Source organism: Colobus angolensis, unplaced genomic scaffold (genome assembly GCF_000951035.1).
Source record: "Colobus angolensis palliatus isolate OR3802 unplaced genomic scaffold, Cang.pa_1.0 Scaffold65, whole genome shotgun sequence".
Taxonomy (NCBI): Eukaryota; Metazoa; Chordata; class Mammalia; order Primates; family Cercopithecidae; genus Colobus; species Colobus angolensis.
Window position 1 is genome coordinate 1,322,601 of NW_012120154.1, and position 20,135 is coordinate 1,342,735.

Genomic DNA, 20,135 nt, shown 5'->3' on the forward strand with positions numbered 1-20,135 from the left:
GATTAGATTTCTATCTAACCCTTGTGGTCAATTCTTGAGACAAACGAAGCCCAATCTCAATTTTGCATTTCCTCTTTAGGAAGAGAACTTCCCCTTCCCCCACTGACTTCCCTCACTGGGGTGAGCACGCTTTACTGAAGGCAGGGAGCGTCCGTCCACCCACCCAGTGAAGGCTGAGAGCTTGGTGAGGATGGTTAGGATTGGGAGGTCACAGAGAAGTGCTTAGGAGAGCAACTCTCAAAATGGGGTGGCCAGTAGCGCCCCCTTTGGAATTCTAGGGAACTCTGTGACTGAAACCACTGTAGGTAATTTGAGTTTACAAACTCATTTTATAAAAACTTAAAATAGGCCAGGCGCAGTGGCTCATACCTGTAATCCCAGCACTTTGGGAGGCCAAGGCAGGTGGATCACCTGAGTTCAAGAGTTTGAGATCAGCTTGTCCATCATGGTGAAACCCCGTCTCTACTAAAAATACAAAAGTTAGCCAAGTGTGGTGGCATGTGCCTGTAATCCCAGCTACTAGGGAGGCTGAGGCAGGAGAATTGCAATGAGCTGAGATGCACTCCAGCCTGTGCAACAGAGCAAGACTCCATCTCAAAACAAACAAAACAAACAAACAAACAAACCAAAAAACCTCCAAAACTTAAAATAGGCTGGGCACGGTGGCTCATGCCTGTAATCCCAGCACTTTGGGAGGCTGAGGCAGCAGATCACGTGAGGTCAGGAGTTGGGGACCAGCCTGGCCAACATGGTGAAACCCTGTCTCTACTAAAAATAGAAAAACTAGCCCAGCATGGTGGCATGTGCCTGTAATTTCAGCAACTCGGGAGGCTGAGGCAAGAGGATGGCTTGAGCCCAGGAGTTTCAGGCTGCAGTGAGTGGTGATGGAATCACCACACTCCAGCCTGGGTGACAGAGTGAGACCCTGACTCACAAAAAAAACTAAAAAAATAAAAAAGGAAAGAAAAACTTAAAATAGCAATACATACACATGGTGTAAACATCGAAAGGGAATGAAATGAAATGCAAAGTCTCCCTCCTGCCCTGGCCTTCAGCTGCATGCTCTGGTGGCTCTCTGGAGAGATCTCCAGAGGCAGCCATTTTTGACAATGTCCTGGGTTCCCATGGATAATTGTAGTGACTGCTGGGAAAGTAAGAGGAGTGTGTGTGGGTAGGCCCATCTCAGCAGGCTGTGAATACTTACTCGGGAAACTGGATGTCTATGAAATTCTTGGGCACATATCCTTCCTGGCTCCCAAGCTCCGCCTTAAACCACTCCTCTTGGTTACTCAAAATCTACATGGAATAAAAGGAAAGACAAAGACATTGGAGGGAGGCCACCAAAAAACAAGAGAAAGGGGCTGCAGGGCAAAGAAGGACCTTTTGGACTTAGAGGGAAAATATGTTAATACGTTGAAAGAACTGAATAGCTGTTCTAGGATTTACCCCAGGCCTGTAGAGGAGCTGTGGGTTTACCTTTGGAGTCAGCTTCTCCTCATCCCAAGTTATTTCCGTCCACTTGTGCCGTCCACTTACGTCACCCCACTGTGACTTGGCTTCCCAGACTTAGCACTCAGGGACTTCCCTGAATCCCTTCTTCTATTTTGGAAATTCGTTTGTCCCAGGTAGCACCTTAAGTTCCTCATCTGAGCAGATGGTGGGAAGGCAAGAGTGGCTATTCCATAGTTTTGTTTTGTTTTTTCTCTTCTAGGTAACCAGGAAACTCTTCTGTTTTTTTGTTTGTTTGTTTGTTTTTTGTTTTTTTTGAGATGGAGTCTTGCTCTGTCGCCAGGCTGGAGTGCAGTGGCGCCATCTCAGCTCACTGCAACCTCCACCTCCCGGGTCCAAGTGATTCTCCTGCCTCAGCCTCCCGAGTGCCTGGGATTACAGGCAGGCACCACCACACATGGCTAATTTTTCGTATTTTTAGTAGAGACGGGTTCCACCATGTTGGCCGGGATGGTCTTGATCTTTTGACCTAGTGATCCACCTGCCTCGGCCTCCCAAAGTGCTGGGATTACAGGCGTGAACCACCAGGCCTGGCCCAGGAAACTTTTCAAGAATTTAATTTGCTTTTGTTTTTTAAACAGGCAGATTAAAACTTAAACATCCCAGTGGGGCCAGCTTTGGAAACAGTAACTCTTTGTGTTCACATGCTGTGTATTTCACAGATAGTTTGGCTGGAACTCAAGATACTGGGGATGCCTTTTTTAAACTTGCTTTTAGAGCCAGATCCCAAGCAAAACCAAAAGTTCTGTCTTGTTACTCTGTGGCCTCACTTTGACTGTGACCCCACATGTTATTGTCTACCTTGGTTAGTCATATTACTCACCAGACTTGACTGTATGTGGCTTTTGGTTTCTCAAAAAATGAGATTTACCATTAAAAGACAAATATTTGGCACTGCCACTGAGAATCTTTTGAAAGTCTGAGGCCAGGCATGGTGGCTCACGCCTGTAATCCCAGCACTTTGAGAGGCTGAGGCGCATAGATCACTTGAGGCCAGGAGTTCAAGACCAGCCTGTCCGTTATGGTGGGACGCCCTGTCTACTAAAAATACAAAAAGTAGCCGGGCCTGGTGGCACATGCCTGTAATCCCAGCAACTCGGGAAGCTGAGGCAGGAGAATTGCTTGAACCCAGGAGGCGAGGTTGCAGTGAACCGTGATCTTGCCACTGCAATCCAGCCTGGGCAACAGAGTAAGACTCTCTCTTAAAAAAAAAAATCTTTTTTTAAGTCTATGATATAGACTATAACAATAATTCTAAATAAGCATAGCAGAGCAAAAGATGGAAAGAACCCTGATAATGCACTGAACCACTGAATTAGATGATACCCAGGAGCCTTCCTACTTCTGGACTTTGAGAAATTACAAGTCTTTGTTATTGTTTAAGCCATTTTTAGTTTATGTTTCTTGTTCCTGAAAATATCTTAACTGATAGAAGTACGATGATAAAGAAGAAAGCAGAAATAGATAGAAAAGGCATTCATATGTGGAGGAGAGACCACTTGCCTCTGCAACGAAAGGAGTTACTGAGGCCAAGTCAGATGGCAATGGAATTTCCTCCTTCAGCTCTGAGGAGGTGTGGTGCATTCTGGGAATGAAATGCCTCCAGGTGGCTGGAATGTAGACTGTGAATATCTTGAAATGTAGGGGCAGCCCTTAAAGGATTTTGAGCAGGGAAATAACAGTGAGAATTAGAGTTCAGAAAGAGCTCTGGCTGGGTGTGATGGCTCATGCCTGTAATCCCAGCACTTTAGGAGGCCCAAGCGGGACGACTGCTTGAGCCCAGGAGTTTGAGACCAGCCTAGGCAACAAAGCGAGACCTTGTCTCTATGAAAATAAAAATAAAACCTAGCAAGGCATGGTGGAAATACATCTGTAGTCCTAGCTACTCAGGAGGCTGAAGTGGGAGGAGTGTGTGAGCCCAGGAGTTAAAGGCTGTAGTGAGCTCTGATTGCACCATTGTACTACAGCCTGGACAACAGAGAGAGACTCTGTCTCTAATTCAGAGAGACAGAGAGACAGAGAGAGAGTTCTGTATCAGAGATCAGAATGTGAAGATAGACTGGAAGGCTAAAGTTGGGAGAGAAACTGTAGGAAGATGAGCGCAGCCCTCCAGGCAAGAGATGATAGCGCCTGGGCTAAGAAGAGGCGAGGATGTATTTTAGAGAAATTCAGGAAGCAAACAGGCAGGATTTCTTGACCAATCTTGGAAGCTGAGAGAGAAGAGGATTCTGGGATGCCACTGGATTTCTGGCTTGGGAGACTGAGTAGGTGGTGATGGCTTTATAGAAATAGAAGATACACGAGAGGAGGCAGGGCTGAGAAAGGGCTCATGGGCTTCAGATTGCATGCGGGTGATTGTGAATTGAATTCTTCAACTGAGAAGAAAAGCTCAGGAAGCAGCTGGATATGTCAGTCTGGACCCAGGAGAGAGGGTGAGGGTGGGGCTTGGGGTTTCAGAGTCATCAGAAAGTGGATGGAGTTGAAGTCACAGGGCCCGTGGGCTTCTCTCTCCCAGAAAAGAAGATGGGAAGATAATGGAAAGAACTAAGTGCTTGAGCGGAGATGATGACCTATTTCTGACATCACTCCAAGGTGGAAGGAAGGGGACAGTGTTGTGGGTTGGGAACGAGAAGACCTGGTTTCTAGCCTGGTTCCGTCACTAGATATGTGATCTTGGCCAAGTCAATTAGCCATTTGAAAACTGGGGATAATAATAGCCACCTAGCACCTCACAGAGCTGATGTGAGGATCAAATGAGCCCTGGTACCTGAAAGTCCTTCAGAAAGTGTAGACTCTTTTCAAAAAAATACAATTCCATCAAATGTGGTATTCTTATGAGGGAGGCCTCCAGCTCTGAATAGGACATGGAAGGGTTTATGTATTCTTTAAAGCAGTATGTGTGTATGTTTTGAATTTAGTCACTTATTCTGAAGAAATAAAAGTGTGTCCCATATTTGAGTTCGAGATTGCTGAGAACAGAAAACTCTGTAGTTTCTAACATCAAATGTGACTGTTGGTGTCACCAAGGACATGTGGGTATGTGTGTGCTAAGGGGGCAAGGGAGGAAGCAGAAAATCTAGGTCAAAAGAACTAGGAAACCCAGCAGCAGTGCCTCGTAGCCACGTAAAGAACACAAGAGCACTGCACTCTATCCATCGCTCCTGAATTTATGGCGTTGGAATTCCTTTCTCCCGTCACATGGGAATGCGGTGTTTGGCCAGGGTAGCAAATGTCACACAGAAAGGGGTAACAGAGGCCATTTGGAAACTGGCTTATCACCCTAAGAACCACACTTTGAGGCCGGGTGCCGTGGCTCATGCCTGTAATCCCAGCACTTTGGGAAGCTGAGGCGGGCGGATCACCTGAGGTCAGGAGTTTGAGACCAGCCTAGCCAACATGGCAAAATCTGATCTCTACCAAAAGGACAAAAATTAGCCAGGGATGGTGGTGCATGCCTATAATCTCAGCTACTTGGGAGGCTGAGCCACGAGAATTGCTTGAACCCGGGAGGCGGAGGTTGCAGTGAGCCGAGATCGCACTACTGCACTCCAGCCTGGGCGACAGAGCGAGACTGTCTCAAAAACAAAACAAAAAAACCCACACTTTGTACTTCGTTTTCTGACCTGAAAGCAGCTCTGTAATTTTAATTATCATGCCTCAGACCTCCTCTAGAAACGGAAAGATTATCCCACAATGCCAGCCATTTCTCTCCGCCACTTGGTGCTTGGTCTGCCTAACATTGTGTTTCTAGAGAGGTGAATTCACAGGCTTTTTACCATGTATAGAAGGTGAGGTTTAAAAAAAAAAATTCTCATTTTCTGCAAAGAAAGGTATTTGAGGGGAGGGGAGATGGTTTCCTCCTGCCGTTGTGGGCCCAGGGCCCCGCACTTCCTGTTCTTCTCATCTCTCCATCTGTTCGCTCCCCCTATCTCGTGTACCCATCATGTAAACCTGAGCAAGGCGTTCAGTCTGAACACCTGAAGTTTTACTCTTTACTGTTTAATTCTTATAATGTTCCCTAAGAGATGATTTTCTGGGTTACATGGCCTGAGCATAAGTTAGACGTGGGAAGAGAAGGGCCAAATTATGGCAGGAAGAATTTTTAAATTGGATGAAATTGTAGCTTTTAGAAGCATAGCAGAAATCTGAAGTATCGAAGAAGCAAATTATGTAGAATTAACTCTTAGTGCTTTTAGGTTGCTATTTTAGCAGGAAGAAATGAGGTCGCATTAGATGCATTACAGAAGGAGACAGAAATGGACTGGGTCAAGAGACATTTTTCAAAGCTACTGGCAAATTTAATGGCAAATTCAAATGTGAGCCTGGTGCTGTGTGTAGCTGCAGCTATGGTGGTTTGTGGCATGAATAGGAAAAAAAATCTGATTCCTGAGTTTTCAATGTTTTTGTCATAGAAGAAGCAAGATCAAGTCATATGGCTGTGTTTTCCTGTCCACCATCTTGTTTACCATGCCGTGTAGATCAGCATCTAGTGAGCACCTGCTGATTGCACTTAGGTGCATGAAATATGGAGATAAATAAGCTGGGGCCTCTGCCCCAGGAAACTCATGGTCTGTTGAGGGTGAGTGGTTGCTCAGACTTTTTTTGTACCTTTCTAATGAAAACCTCTGTTTAGTCTTTAGCACAAAAGGCCAAACGAGTCAAAGAATCCCACCAGCGAGTTGCTGGAGTAGTCAGGAACTGGCTTTGAAAGTATTTGTGAGGATCCTGCATGTGTCACCCATCGAGGAAGGTGGGGACAGATACTGCAATCACATGTGGGAAGCCCCAGGCATGGGAACCAACCATCATTCTGCAGACATTCCATGGGGCTCAGTCAACAAGCCCTCCCCATTTTGCTCTTTACCTGCAATGGACAGAATTCGAAAAGAGGGAGGGGGTTGGCTTTCCAACGGAATTCTAAATGAACAGGAAGAAATGCAATTTAGCTATTCAAGAAATATGTACTGGGCATCTATTTTGGGCCATGACCTGTGTTAGATGCTGTGAAGACACAAAGATGAACCTGGCATTGTGTGCACACGTGCATGATGACATTGCTCTCAGGGAATGGAGAGGAATCAAAGGTTCATTCATTCACCAAGTATCAGGGAGTTCCAGGCACAGCTATTCTAGACATTGAGGCAGACATGGCCCCTGCCCTTGCACAGCTTTGGCTAGTGGAGCAGACAACACGTAAATGAGCAATTAGGATCCCATGGGGCAAAGGCAGCAATGAGAGGCAGAAATAGAGGGTGTATGAGACCACAGGGTCATGGCCTGCCTATAAATAGCTGTCATGTGAGGCAAAATCATAAGTGCCTGGAAATGAGTGAAGTTTGTGTGAAATATTGGGGAGGAGCTGAAGAGGGAGTGATTTGTTTCCCTGGGATGGTAGGGAGTAGGAAGGACCAGTGAGGTTTACATGGTAGAGGAGGTCAAATATGTGTGTATGTGGGAGAGGGGCACTCAGAGTATACAGGGGAGAGGCTGAGAAAGGGTGGTGTATACATTGCAGTGCAACCTGCGGGCGTTACGTCCACAAAGATGTCTGTGTGTGTGTGTGCACACATGTGTACGTGTGCATAATGACATTGGACAGTGGTTTGGGGCCAGATGTTTTCAATCTCAATCAATTGGTAATTGGAAACCCCTGAATGCTTTTGAGCAAGGAAATGATATGATCCGATTTGTCTGGAAAGATCCCTCTGGGACTAGTATGTAGAATGATTGAAGGAGGAAAAAGACAAGAGGTAATGAGGTCAGTCAAGGAGCTGCGGCAGTGATCTGAGCAGTCAGAGGCAGTGGGGATGGATGATCCCGATAATGCAGGCCACCATTTATTGGGCGTCTGCCTTGGGCCAGGGTCATCACCTCGAATCCTCTCCACAACCTGGCAAGATAGATACTACCTCCACTTGCTGAGGAAGACACTAAAGCTCAAAGAGGGCAGATGACTGGGCCCCAGGCTCCACGGCTAGTAAGCTGGGATTCAAACTTAGATTCATCTGACTCAAAGTCTATGCTCCTTTTTACTGCCTCACACTCCCTTCTGGTGAAGAAGAGACGTGCTTGAGAGATATGAGGAAAAAATTATATTCAGAGCAGAGTTTAGTGCTTAGGAGTCAGACAGAGTTCTGTCCAGGTCCTGGATTGGTCTCATTCTAGCTGCGTGACCATGGACATGTGATTTCATCCCTAGCCTCAGTTTCTCATCTGTGAAAAGGAGGGGAAATGAATGCCTACCTCATAGGTTTGCTCAGATGATGAAATCATGTCTGCAAACCACTTAGCTAGATCCTGGCCCTGAACAGGAGCTCAGGAGATGTTGGTTACTGGTCACCAGGATTTGGTAAGGGAGGCACTGATGATAACTGGGGCTCCTGGCTTGTGACTGACCTAGGACAATACTTAAAACATGGAAAGAAGAGTGGCTTGGGTGGAAGTGGGGGTGAGATGGGCATGGGGGTTGGAGTGATTCTGGGCATCCCGAGTTAGGGGCTAGAGTTCATGTGAGGACATCCAGCAGACAATTGGAAGTCTGGGTCTGGAGTTCAAGAGCAAGGTCAGAGCTAGAACATGAGCCATAGCCTTGAGGGTCTTTAGCACAGAGGTGATGGTTGCAGCCGAAGAAGTGGAAGAGGTGGCTCAGAGTGAGAAGAATCAGAAAGCCAAAGGCAGCACCTTCAGGGAAGTATGTATTTCAAGATCAAGAGAGGAAAAAGAATGCTTGGAAATGAGACCTGTAGGAGTGTTTAGGAAGGGAGGAGAAGAACCCAGAGGTGCTGCCAAAGCCAGGGAGAAAGGGGCTTCCAGAAGAGGGCCAGTTAGCAGTGTCAGTCCCACAGACATTTCCATAGGGTCGTTATACTACACATTAAGGAGATCACTGGTGAACTTCAAGAGAATGTTGGGGGGAGGGTAAAAGGGAGATTCTAGAGGGTTGTGGAATGAGTGGGAAGTGAGGAAGTGAGGCACGCCCAGTGTAGAAAATTCTTCCCAGTATTAGCAACAAAGGAGAGGAAAGAAATCAGGAGCTGGATTGGGAGGCAGAGTTGAGCAAAGTTTTTTTGTCTTTCCTTTTCTTTTTCTGGGGAATAGAGAAAACTTAAGATACCAGCTTCTCTTTGCAATGAAAGATGAGGGTGGAAGTTGGTGCAAGGATGGTCTCCAGTGGATGACAGTCACATGGTCACAGTGCCCCATAGAGAAAGCAGAAACTTCTCACTGCACGGCAAGTCCCTCCAGGACCTTGGTAAGATCCCAAAGCAGTGACAGACAGGTTTTCTGGGTTAGGAGGCCCAACTCATATTTTAAGTTCATGAAGGCCTACGCTTTGCCACCATGGTACTAGATCTTGAAAGTTGAGAGCAGTTAGAAGGCTACCTAACGGGCATGTTCATATTCCAAAAGAAGCCACTCTGTGGTGTTTTGTGCTCCTCAGACACTTTCAAAGTCACTCTCTCACATGCTGACAAGGTTCTTTGTATAACAAACATAATTCTCGGTGGCGAGACACTAATGGCCTCAGTGTTGCTGGGCATCCGAGCAGGCTCATCGGGACTGCTGAGGACCAGGAATCAGGCTATCTGAGGGTGATCTGAGGTCAGGCGGGTGGGGTCTGGCTCCACATACTCCCAAAAGCCCTTTTGAAGGGCTTACCCTCTTTTGCAAAACAAAACAAAACAAAAAACAAAACAAACAAAAAACCCAAGGGCTAAGATGCAGAGTCTGAAAGTATGGTGCATGAATGTGGGAGAAGCCCAAGGCCACTTCAGCCCAGTAAGTGGCCTCTACAACTCCAGTGCAGGCTGAGGACAAGCTTTAAAAAGCCCCTGAGTGGCCAGGTGGGCATGGCCTTTGTTGAGCCATGTCCTCTGTGGCTGCTTTTCCCAAGCTGTCTCTACCCACAACCTCTCCTCCTGAGTTCCAGCTCTGCTGAGCCTGGCGCTGTTCCCTGAATTCAGCATGGGCTTGCACATCTCTCAGCTTTAGCTAAAAGCCCAAGTCACCTTCAATGCATTCCTGACGTTCACATTGCATGCACTCCAACAACCCCCATCTTTCAAGGTGGAATCACTTGTTCCCTCACCTGTGCTCCCTAAGAACTTAGCCAAGAACATCTGTAACAGCCCTTCGGGTGGCTGTGTTCCCCTCTTCAGGCTGCGAACCTCCCAGGACAAGGATGGTGGCTTAAGCCGACTCTGTATTTCCATCACTTGGCCTGGTTGGTGTCTGCTATAAGGGTGCACAAAGGGAATCAAGGTGAACTTCTCTTTTTAAAAGGAACCACATGCAGTTCTTAAGAGACAAAGGCAGGGACTGTCAGATTACTGAGTAACTGAAACTCCCTATTGCTCCCCTGGGGCCCCACGTCACCTACCTTCAAAACATCTCCAGTGTGAAAGCTCAGTTCATCCTCACCTGAGGCAGTGAAATCAAACTTGGCGACAGCTTCCATGCTGTAACGTGAAGCTGGAAGAGAAATAATGTGGTCATTGTGCCTCTCTGCCAGGGGGAGGGCAGCAGAGCCCATGGTGCTTCCTGGTAATCAGCAGTTCCTAGGAGAGTGGGCAGATGGACCTCTCCAGGCCGGAGAGCAAGGCTCAGGCGCACAACGAGGGCTTGTGTTTGCAGGAAGAGCTACCGGAATCTATAGGATCTGGGTCCTGGGATCATTCTTGGAATCCCTAGACGCCAGGAGCAGGAAATGAAGGCCAGCCGCAGCCTTTCCCTTCTCCTTTCATCATCCTGGCCTGACACCACTTTTGGGGGCATCTCTGTTTGCAGCTGATAAGGAGGGGAGGCCTGCTATCATCTGTAACTTGAGGCCCGAGGGGCTGGAAAGACTATTCTGTAAACACTGTCCCAAGGCTGTCCCTTGGCAGCTATATTTAAACAGGCAGTGTTAATTAGACAGATGCCATTTCCTCTTTTACATCTGAATCATTTAAGAGAATTAGACAGCATTGGCCAGTGGGGAACTCAGCTTCCTTCTGCATGGTTTGAGAGTAGAAAGCATTTTTTGGTTTTCGAGTTGGGACACTCAATTGGTCAGATTACTTATTTTCTGATTATATTATAAACCAAGTACATTTTGGAAATTTTGATGTTACCATTTTTGAATTGAGTTAAAATTGTGGCCCCCTTCTCGTAATGCATGAGACCTGTGTAAAGATAAATGAATCAGCCTATGTAATACATTTAGTATGAACTAGAGTTGTGCTTTAGGAGGCAGTGGGGATGTTATGGCAAGAGAGCTGGCTTCAGTCCCAGTTTGGTTGGTAGATAGCTGTACACTCTTGGGCGAGTAATTAAACCCTTGGAGTCTCCGTTTCCTCATCTATAAATTGGTGATCATAATATTCAATTAATAAAGTTGTAAGGTTAAATCAAATTATAGATGCAGGCCAGGTGCTGTGGCTCATGCCTGTAATCCCAGCACTTTGGGAGATTGAGGCGGGCAGATCACCTGAGGTCAGGAGTTCAAGACCATCCTGGCCAACATGGTGAAATCCTGTCTCTACTAAAAATACAAAAGTTAGCTAGGTGCAGTGGCACGTGCCTGGAATCCCAGCTACTCGGGAGGCTGAGGCAAGATAATCGCTTGAACCCAGGAGGCAGAGGTTGCAGTGAGCCAAGATTGTGCCACTGTACGCCAGCCTGGGTGACGACTCTGTCTCAAAAAAAAAAAATCTATATCTACATATATAGATAGATAGATAGATAGATAGATGGATGGATAGATGCAAAGCATTATATAAGATAAAGCTAAATAGTATTTACATTTTAAAATAATTTCATGGAATGCATTTTCCCCCAGCAAAGGTAGCCTAACCAAAATCAGCACAAGTTTTCTTCTGTCACTCCCATCTCCTATGAACTTTTCTCAATGAAATTCGAGACCTAATCTCCATGACTATCAAATCCTGTGATTCTCTGCTAAGACAGCTTAATGTCAGGACAATCTTGAAAGCTGTTATTTTCTTGTTGATCAAAATTTCCCTAAGTTTCAAACCCTTTGGGGTAGAAAATAAATGTTCTCTAACCTAATAGACTTTCAGTGACCAGTCAACTGGGACCACAGTTGTCCTCTCAGTGGGAATTCCTACCCAAGTAAGCAAGATTTGGGTAAATAAGGAAGGTGGCTGCCAGTGAGAGGGTGAAACGCCAGGAGATCAGAGGATTAAAGCGACCGCAACAGGGTGATAGCAAGGGGCTCATTTCTCTGATTCTCCACAATTGCTCGGTCTTTCGAAGGTAATTTACAGAGATGACTATTACCCATTCAAAGGTAGATGTTAAGCAAAAAATAGACCAGGAGCCAAAGTAAAATGTCATAGTTAACTCTCTGAGCTTTATCACCAGTCAAAACGTACTTCCAAACAACACCACCGCAAATATACTTTTTGTACACTTTCTTCAAGATCCATCTATCGAAGGCAAATTAAAATGGTTGTGACCTAGGATGGCCCACTCAGCAGGAAGGAGTATTCTGCCCTCCTAAGTTAATGCTAAATGCCTTTGCTGATTTGATTCACCCCATCACTTTAACACGCAAGGCTTCTTCTAATTAAGGCCTTGCCTCTAGTTTTCAGAGAGACATCGCTTCTGTGGGTCATCCTCATAGAATCAACAGTAGACAGTGGTCGCCTCGTGGGATCAAGTGTCAGGTGAATGGTCCTGAAGACCAAGATCCCATTTCTATGCAAATTCACCTTAATAAGCAGGATGGAGACAAGGGAAGGGCAAATGCTAAACATATTAGAAAGTTACATAAATTAGAAATGAAAAAAATATCCAAGGCAAGCTCTAGATATGACCTTGATTTGGGGAAGATCTTTCCAACATTACATGTAACTCAGCTCAGGCTTGGGCGCTGGGTCCAGGCTGGCCGTAAATCACTTCAGTGAGAAGTGAGAAGGCCGAGGCAGAAGTAAAATTGCTTCTGAATAGCAGCACTTTCCTCTGCCTTCCCCCAGGAGGTAGGCGGTATGGCAAAGCCAAAGACGCAGCCATGTCACAGAGCTCCCCAGCTTATAATATTAATCCTGGCTCAAAAAACCCAATTAAACAGGCCCACTCTTTATAAAATTGCTTTGAAAAAATTTGTTTGCTCCCATTTCCATTTGTGAGATGAAATCTGCCCGGCTGCTGTTTGTTCAGGGTGGGGTGGGGCATGCTCTCCTTTCGTTTAAACCACAGGGCTTCAAAAACTCCTCCCTTGAAGCACCCCTAGTAGTAGAGAATAGTAAATATGTCACTCTCAGGGGTCGGTCTTCTGTTTGGTCATAAAAATGCACAGAAATGCATATCCCATTCCTCTATATCCATTAGCATCAATTTTGAAAAGTTTAAAAATTACCACCAGGGAAAAAGAAAACTGAACGAATATAGTTTATTCAGTACTTATCCATTTGTTTTATGATCTGTACCTGCCACCACTACAGACTGCACTGGAGAAACAACAACAAAAATATGGAGCTATAAACTGGGTAGCAACAATTCAGAGAGAGTTGTGGGGGGTGGAGTGCAACAGCCTGAATTCAAGAATGCAATGAAGCCTTCTTGGGCTGTTTTCAATTCCAGCGCTTCTGACTTCTGAAAAGAGAGACCCCTCGGCCGGGCACAGTGGCTCACGCCTATAATCCCAGCACTTTGGGAGGCCGAGGTGGACGGATCATGAGGTTGAGAGATGGAGACCATCCTGGCCAACACGGTGAAACCCCGTCTCTACAAAAATTAGCTGGGCATGGTGGTGCGTGCCTGTAGTCCCAGCTACTTGGGAGGCTGAGGCAGGAGAATTGCTTGAACCCGGGAGGCAGAAGTTGCAGTGAGCCGAGATTGTGCCACTGCACTCCAGCCTGGCAACGGAGTGAGACTCCATCTCAAAAAAAAAAAGAGAGAGACTCCTCGTTAGAGAACCTCACAGATGGATTAAATGTGATTTCCCTGCCAGTGATGGGCTTTAGAAATGGCTGAAATCTACCTGCCTATACAGTGTGAGAAGCTGCAGCCTTCAGGGGCAGCCAAACCATCTCCAGCAGCAGCCGCCAACCCGATTGACGATGATGCCATTTGTAGGGCCTCAGTGCTAGCTCTGCTTCTCACCAGCCCTCTGCACCTCTCTCGCTTACCCCTTTAAGAGCTGTCACACAATAGCCATTAGCAGCATGCAGTGTGGATCTGCTTCACCAGAGGGTAATGCCACACAAGACTGCCCTGAACATGATTTTTTCTGCCCTTGCCTTTCCATGTGAGCTTCTTTTACCACCAAAAAACCTAAAAAAATATTCAGGCTATATGCCAGGAATGCCTGTCTACTTCTAAAATATAGTCACCACAGAGGATGAAAACAAAAGCCATGCTACAGCTCTTTAAAATAACCTCCATTTGAAACCCAGATAATAAGTGGATTTGTTCAGAAACACGTAGTTACCATCAAAATGGCACCCGGCAAGAAACTTCTTGGTCAAATTCAGCTCCTCCTAAGTTGGCTATGAATAGCTAAGGTTTCCATTTTATGTATCTCTTAAAAAGAGCAGTTGCGTAACACCACAAAGCTATGCGAAGATTCAGGCTCAGGACCCAGTGAGAGAAGGAGACAGGTCCTAAATTGCTATCACTTCCTCTTTTGCTGGGGAGAGCCCTAATTTGAATACTGGCCCCCAGTTTATGTTGTAATTCAGATAAGATAATGTCTTGAAATTTTTTAAAAAGAGAGAGAAACATTGCTTTTTACAAGTATTGCTTGTCACATATTTATCAGGACATCGGCAACAAAATTACTTAATTAATTAGTTTATTAATTTAGAGACAAGGTTTTCCTCTGTTGACCAGGCTGGTGTGCAGTGGTGTGATCATAGCTCACAGCCGCTTTCAACTCTAGCTCACATGATCCTCTCACCTCAGCCTCCCAAGTAGTTGGGATTACAGGCAAGTGCCACCATGCTGGGCTAATTTTTAAATTTTTTTTTTGGTAGAGATGGGGGGGTCTCACTATGTTGCCCAGGCTGGTCTTGAATTCCTGAGTTCAAGTGATCCACCTGCCTCAGCTTCCTGGAATTCTGGGATTATAGGCATGAGCCACTATATCCAGCCAACAAATAATTTTTATTAGCATATCTTGTATATAAAATGAAGTAAGAGAACAGTAAGACTAGTTCACACTTTAGGACTTCGGCTGCGGATACTGAGAGGAGCTCAGGGAAAATGTAAAATTATACCAGCAGCTACTCAGCATCATATAATGCAGAGACAGAATCCACAGCCTTGCTGTTCGACAGGTAAATCCCCTCTCAGAGACAATAAGGAAGAGTGCTTCCTCCCCCAGTCGAATTGACAAGGTCAGCTCAATCACTTTTCAGAAGTAGGAAACCTTATACTGCCAGGAAAAAATGATTATGGTTAAGCCTCACTGTACACAATAGGTATATTCTTGAAAAGTTATAATGAATAGAGTATTTGTAAATGGAATCATATTAGCATGTATGACGGAGGCTCAGTCTATAAAGGAACCCTGTGGTGAATCGCTTTATAAAATGAAAGGAAAATTTGTTATGCAAATAACTACTTTTTAATTTATCTGTTTTAAAGTCAGGGTTTTCATGCATTGAGTCTTAAAACAGAGCACACCTGCCTATCCCCTCCAGCTCTGCACGCTGTGGGCCAAATAAACATGTATTTCCCCTCCTCTGAACTCCTCAAGCACTAAACAAAACAAACAAAAAACACCTTTCCTATTGATATAGAACATTTCACCTTGGAGTATAGACGTGGAACTGTCAAACCTTTTCTGTACAGAGCCAGAGAGTAAATATTTTTGGCTTTGTGGGCCATCTAGTCTCTGTAACAATGACTCCCCGTGCTTTTGTAGCCAGGAAGGTGGCCTTAGATGATGGTAAATGAGTGGGCATAGCAGGGTTCCCATAAAACTTTATTTGTGGACACTGAGATTTGAATTTCATAGCATTTTTACATGACAGGAAGTATTATTATTGTTTTGATTTTTTTTCAACCATGTAAAAATGTAAATTAGCTCAAGGTAAAAAACACATGATGGGCTGAATTTGGCCCACTGGCTGTAGTTTGTCAAACCCTGATATATACATTTATATCTATATCTTATCTCCCCCTAATAGTTTATAAACTTATTTTTTTTTTTGAGACGGAGTCTCGCTCTGTTGCCCAGGCTGGAGTGCAGTGGCAGGATCTCGGCTCACTGCAAGCTCCGCCTCCCAGGTTTACGCCATTCTCCTGCCTCAGCCTCTCCAGTAGCTGGGACTACAGGCGCCCGCCACCTCACCCGGCTAGTTTTTTGTATTTTTTAGTAGAGACGGGTTTTCACCGTGTTAGCCAGGATGTTCTCGATCTCCTGACCTCTTGATCTGCCCATCTCGGCCTCCCAAAGTGCTGGGATTACAGGCTTGAGCCACCGTGCCCAGCCTAGTTTATAAACTTCTTGAGGGGGAAGGTTGTAGTTTAGTGGACAGAATACAGGCCTAGCAGTAGACGAACCTGGATTTGAATCCAAAATGTGCCACTTCCTGAGTGTCCTGCTTCTCCATCCACGGGATGGGAGTCACCAGAGTTACTTCATGGGGTTGTTTTGTATTAATGTGTAGACTCTGACACACAGTAGGTGTTCAATGAATGGCAGTTGTTGTTATTTTTTCTTAGATTCTCTACAATGCCTAGCCCAGGCTTAGCAGGCAGCTGGGAAATGTTTGTTGAATGACTGAAGACATACAAATGACCTGCCCTCAGCGTTACTCTGGTTGATTTCCTCAGGGAAGGGGCAGGAGACAGAAGGAGTCATTTAAAAGGATCAATTAACTTCCCACTCAGAGGTGCCCTGACTTCTCAGCAAACTCAGCCAGAGACGGTGCAACACACCTACACTAAGAGGCCTGATTTATTTAAAATCCAATAGAGGGCAATGGTGCACCCCAAACCATCAATTCCATCTCGTAACTTTTCTTTGCATCTTGAGTCCCAGTAACCTTTAACTAGACAGGTTCGGTGATTGTCTTCGTTGTCTCTCATGAGTTTTAAGGCACATAAACTTTAACATTTCAAAGACTCAAACCTTTAAAATACAGGATTGCTTAGATGCCAAAGAATTCACGGTCATCTTCTCCTACACATTGTGTGCTGCTTAAATTCCTTCTGAGCAGCCTGGAGAGGTGGTTCCCATTCCTCTCGAGTGGTCTTCCCTCGCTCCTGCTTGGATTCTAGGTTAATGATCCTGTACTGAAACCCCTACTGTGTGTTTTTCTTTGCTCTGCATCTTACATCTGTGTTTGGGGCCTTTCTGCCTCAGTTTATTACCTCTTATTCGGCGTTGGACATGGGAACAGGAAGCTGAGAAAGGTTACAGATGTCCCTTCTTGAAAATTTGTAAGCATAGAATGGACAACTACCTTACGGTTCACCTGTGAGCCGCTGCTTAAATATTCATCTAGAGACCCAAACCAATCTATTCTGAAAATAACGTGGGAAAGTGAAGAAGAAAAAAAAAAAAAAGGCTGGGCCTCACCAAGAGACCAAGGACTAGCCTTTCCCCATTTTGGGCTCGCAGACGACAAAATGTTAGCTTTATTCTAAACCAGCAGACACCCTGCTAAGAGAATACCTCTTAATCAGCTGGTCATGTTGGAAATTTACCCTTCTTACTGAATGTCTACCAAGGCTTATATATTCCTTTACTGTGCCTGCTCTTGAATCACTTCTACCTCATCTTCCAGATCCTTTAAAACAGACTCTCACATTCTTTTCTGGTAGGGTCCTGCTTCTGGTTTTCTCTGGAGATGCGGCTCTGTGGCTAGGTGCAGAGGGTGGTGTGGGAGTTGGAATCACGGCAGCTACAACCAACTCATGCAGGGCCTCCTGGGCCCCCTACCAGTGCTTCACCACATAAAGTTTGCAGGTAACCATGAACTTGGGGGTGGCCATCAGGGTCCTCTGCTTTATTTATTTACTTTGAGATGGAGTCGCCTTGTCACCCAGGCTGGAGTGCAGTGGCGGGATCTCAGCTCACTGCAACCTCCTCCTCCCAGGTTCAAGCAGTTCTCTTGCCTCAGCTTCCTGAGTAGTTGAGGTTACAGGTACATTCCACCATGCTCCGCTAATTTTTATATTTTTAGTAGAGATGGGGCTTCGCCATTTTGGCCAGGCTGGTCTCGAACTCCTGACCTCAGGTGATCCACCTACCTTGGCCTCCCAAAGGATCCTCTACTTTAGATGATTTACAGCCAACAGTTCCTCTGCTTAATTGGACCTCCCAAGTCAGAGACACAGGACCATTTCTTCTCAGGTTCGAGGTCCCAGGAGAACAAACGGCCTTCTCAAGAGGACCTGGCTTGTTTGGACAGGTGATCCCTTCAAGAGATATAAACATTTCTGGCTTTACTGCATCCAAAGAGAGCAAAGACACATAAAATATACGCCCAGCAAACAATTTCTGGCTTGTTGGCTGGGATTTTAGCATCCTCTAAAAGCCTCCATTTTAGGTGATTTTGCACATACAGGGCATTTTTGTTTTTCTCTTGTTCCCAGGTGACTCATTATTTTCCCCTCCCAGCCCCAGGAAGCATAAATCCCCCGGTATGAGCAGCAGGGTGAACACATGGAACTAGAGGGGCCTCTGCAGCTTGTCCGAGAATTATAATTCATCAGCGGCTGAGCTGCTGAGGCGAGTCTTGGAGACCCTGAGGATGGCGTTTGAACAGAAGCCCCAGGGCGCTCCCCATTCCCATCCATTCCTGTCCTGTGCGCAGGTATGTTCCCCGAATAACGATTCATCCTCTGGCTGCCTCACTTTTGCTGAAAGCCGCCAACAGAGCTGTCTCCGATGACAGGTGACTAATGGGCAGCTGGATCCTGTGTGAGATACCGAGGCGTGGGCAGGAGAGGTGTGCTGTTCTCTCTTCCCCGGCTGGGAAGGGCCTCAGGCTCAGCCTACAGTTCTCCTGCGAGGGCTTCCCTCTACCAGGGCCCCTCCTGTAGACCCTTGGCTGGCTTCTTGGGGTTTCCACCCAACATGGGATCCCCAGCCCTGCCAGAACCCCATGGCCTTGACTTGTGATTTCTTCCTAGTTTCCAAAGGGGAACAATCTCCCCCGTCAGAAGGTTTTCAGGTTTGGGAGCCAAATAAATACGGTATTTTTCAGACATATGGACACACGTTACACAACTGGAGAGTCCCTCTAAATCCCTTATATCCTTATTTAATCAAATTGCTGTTCTGCAGGTCCCTGTCTGTCACTGTGGATTATGGAGATTTCCTTGGTCTCAAGGATGCTTTTCTCCTTTTTAATTAGCTCTCTTTTTTCCTGTTTAAGGTTTCTTGGGTTTTGGAGGGAAGGGTAGTGAGGGGAGGGAAGTAGAGAAGGAAGAAGACAAGTCAGGAAGTCAAGAGACTGTCCCCACGCAAGGCCTGTCCCCTCCCGTGCCTGTAACTTGGGTGATGCCCAAGGCAGAGCCAGCCACTTCTTCCTTCTTATGTGTATTTATTACCTGGCTCTGTTTTAATCAATGCCAGTCTGGCTTATATAATCGAACTGTTTTTTAGTGCAAGATGCATCACATGAAGTCTCATTTGTCCTCAAACTTTTTGTAAGAAAAGTATCTTTCTCTTTAAGTACAAAGTATATGTTCTGTTAAACTCAAGCACATGTGATTCTTTTTTCCCTAATTTGCCACTCTCTGCAAGGCGAGGCTTGCCTACCTCAGTGGGAGGTTTACTATAGGACTTGGGGATCAGACAGACCCAGCTTCAAACTTTAGGCTCTGCTGCTTACTTCGTAGCTGGAGAACCTTAGTTTATCTTCTCTGTGCCTCAGTTTCTTCACCAGAAATGCAGATATTAATCCTTAGACCCCGACGTTGCAGGGAAGAGGATGTAGAATGCTTGGTTCGACTGCTCAATGGCTTTCTTCAAAGCATTTTTGCATTCTGGTTATCTACCATCCTTTCTTGTAGAGACAAATTCAAAACTGTTTTTACAAATTGTAAGGCCACCAAGCGTACGTTACTTTTCAGCCTTTCAAGCACCTATGTTTCCTCACTTTCCCTGGGCAGGCGCTAGCTTCTCCCTATTGCCTGTGGAGTCCTAGCTGCAGTGTTATCAGAAAGTATGACACTAATCAAGACAATACAGTGAGGAAAGAGAGAAGACAGCACTAACCAAGGGGAAGTGGGGAGAAATGGTGGATGGAGAAACAGAAAACTGACCAGGCTTCTACACTTTGCCATCCACACAGAGCTCAGTCGCTGTGATGCTACCTTTGAGGGGACACGCACCACCCAGACTTTGCCAACCCCTAGAAACGTGAACCAGCTAAGAATAAGTTACCATGGATTGATATGGTTTATCAGGTGCCAAGAACTTTACAAATGGACACCCATTGCAACATTTATTATTGTTATTATCATCATCCTTCGCATTTTATAGGTGGGAAACGGAGGCAAGAGATTCGAGTACACGTCTGTTGGCACCTAAGGCTGTGTGTTCTCTTCACTTTGCCGCTCTGCCTCTCCTGCTATGAGCAACATCATCAAATCCCTCCTACTTGCTCGGGATGACTGCTCACTAGCTTAGGCCCTCTCAACCTTCCTGGCTGGCTGTC

At 45.8% G+C, this 20,135-nt stretch overlaps 1 protein-coding gene across 7 annotated transcripts in view; it reads right to left on the bottom strand.

The window, feature by feature from the left end:
• The window catches only part of GRAP2 (GRB2-related adaptor protein 2), a 70,780-nt gene that overhangs the window by 13,436 nt on the left and 37,209 nt on the right, over positions 1–20,135 (bottom strand). For 3 of the 7 annotated variants that reach the window (XM_011964179.1, XM_011964177.1, XM_011964178.1), the window contains 2 exons: positions 9,890–9,981; positions 1,205–1,296 (listed from right to left, as the gene is read on the bottom strand). The exons of 3 other annotated variants lie outside the window; for them this stretch is intronic. In XM_011964179.1, coding sequence (XP_011819569.1) covers positions 1,205–1,296; positions 9,890–9,967 — 170 coding nt within the window. In that variant the 5' untranslated portion in view covers positions 9,968–9,981. The remainder of the gene's footprint in view (positions 1–1,204; positions 1,297–9,889; positions 9,982–20,135) is intronic. One more of the 7 variants, XM_011964182.1, reaches the window with a different exon arrangement.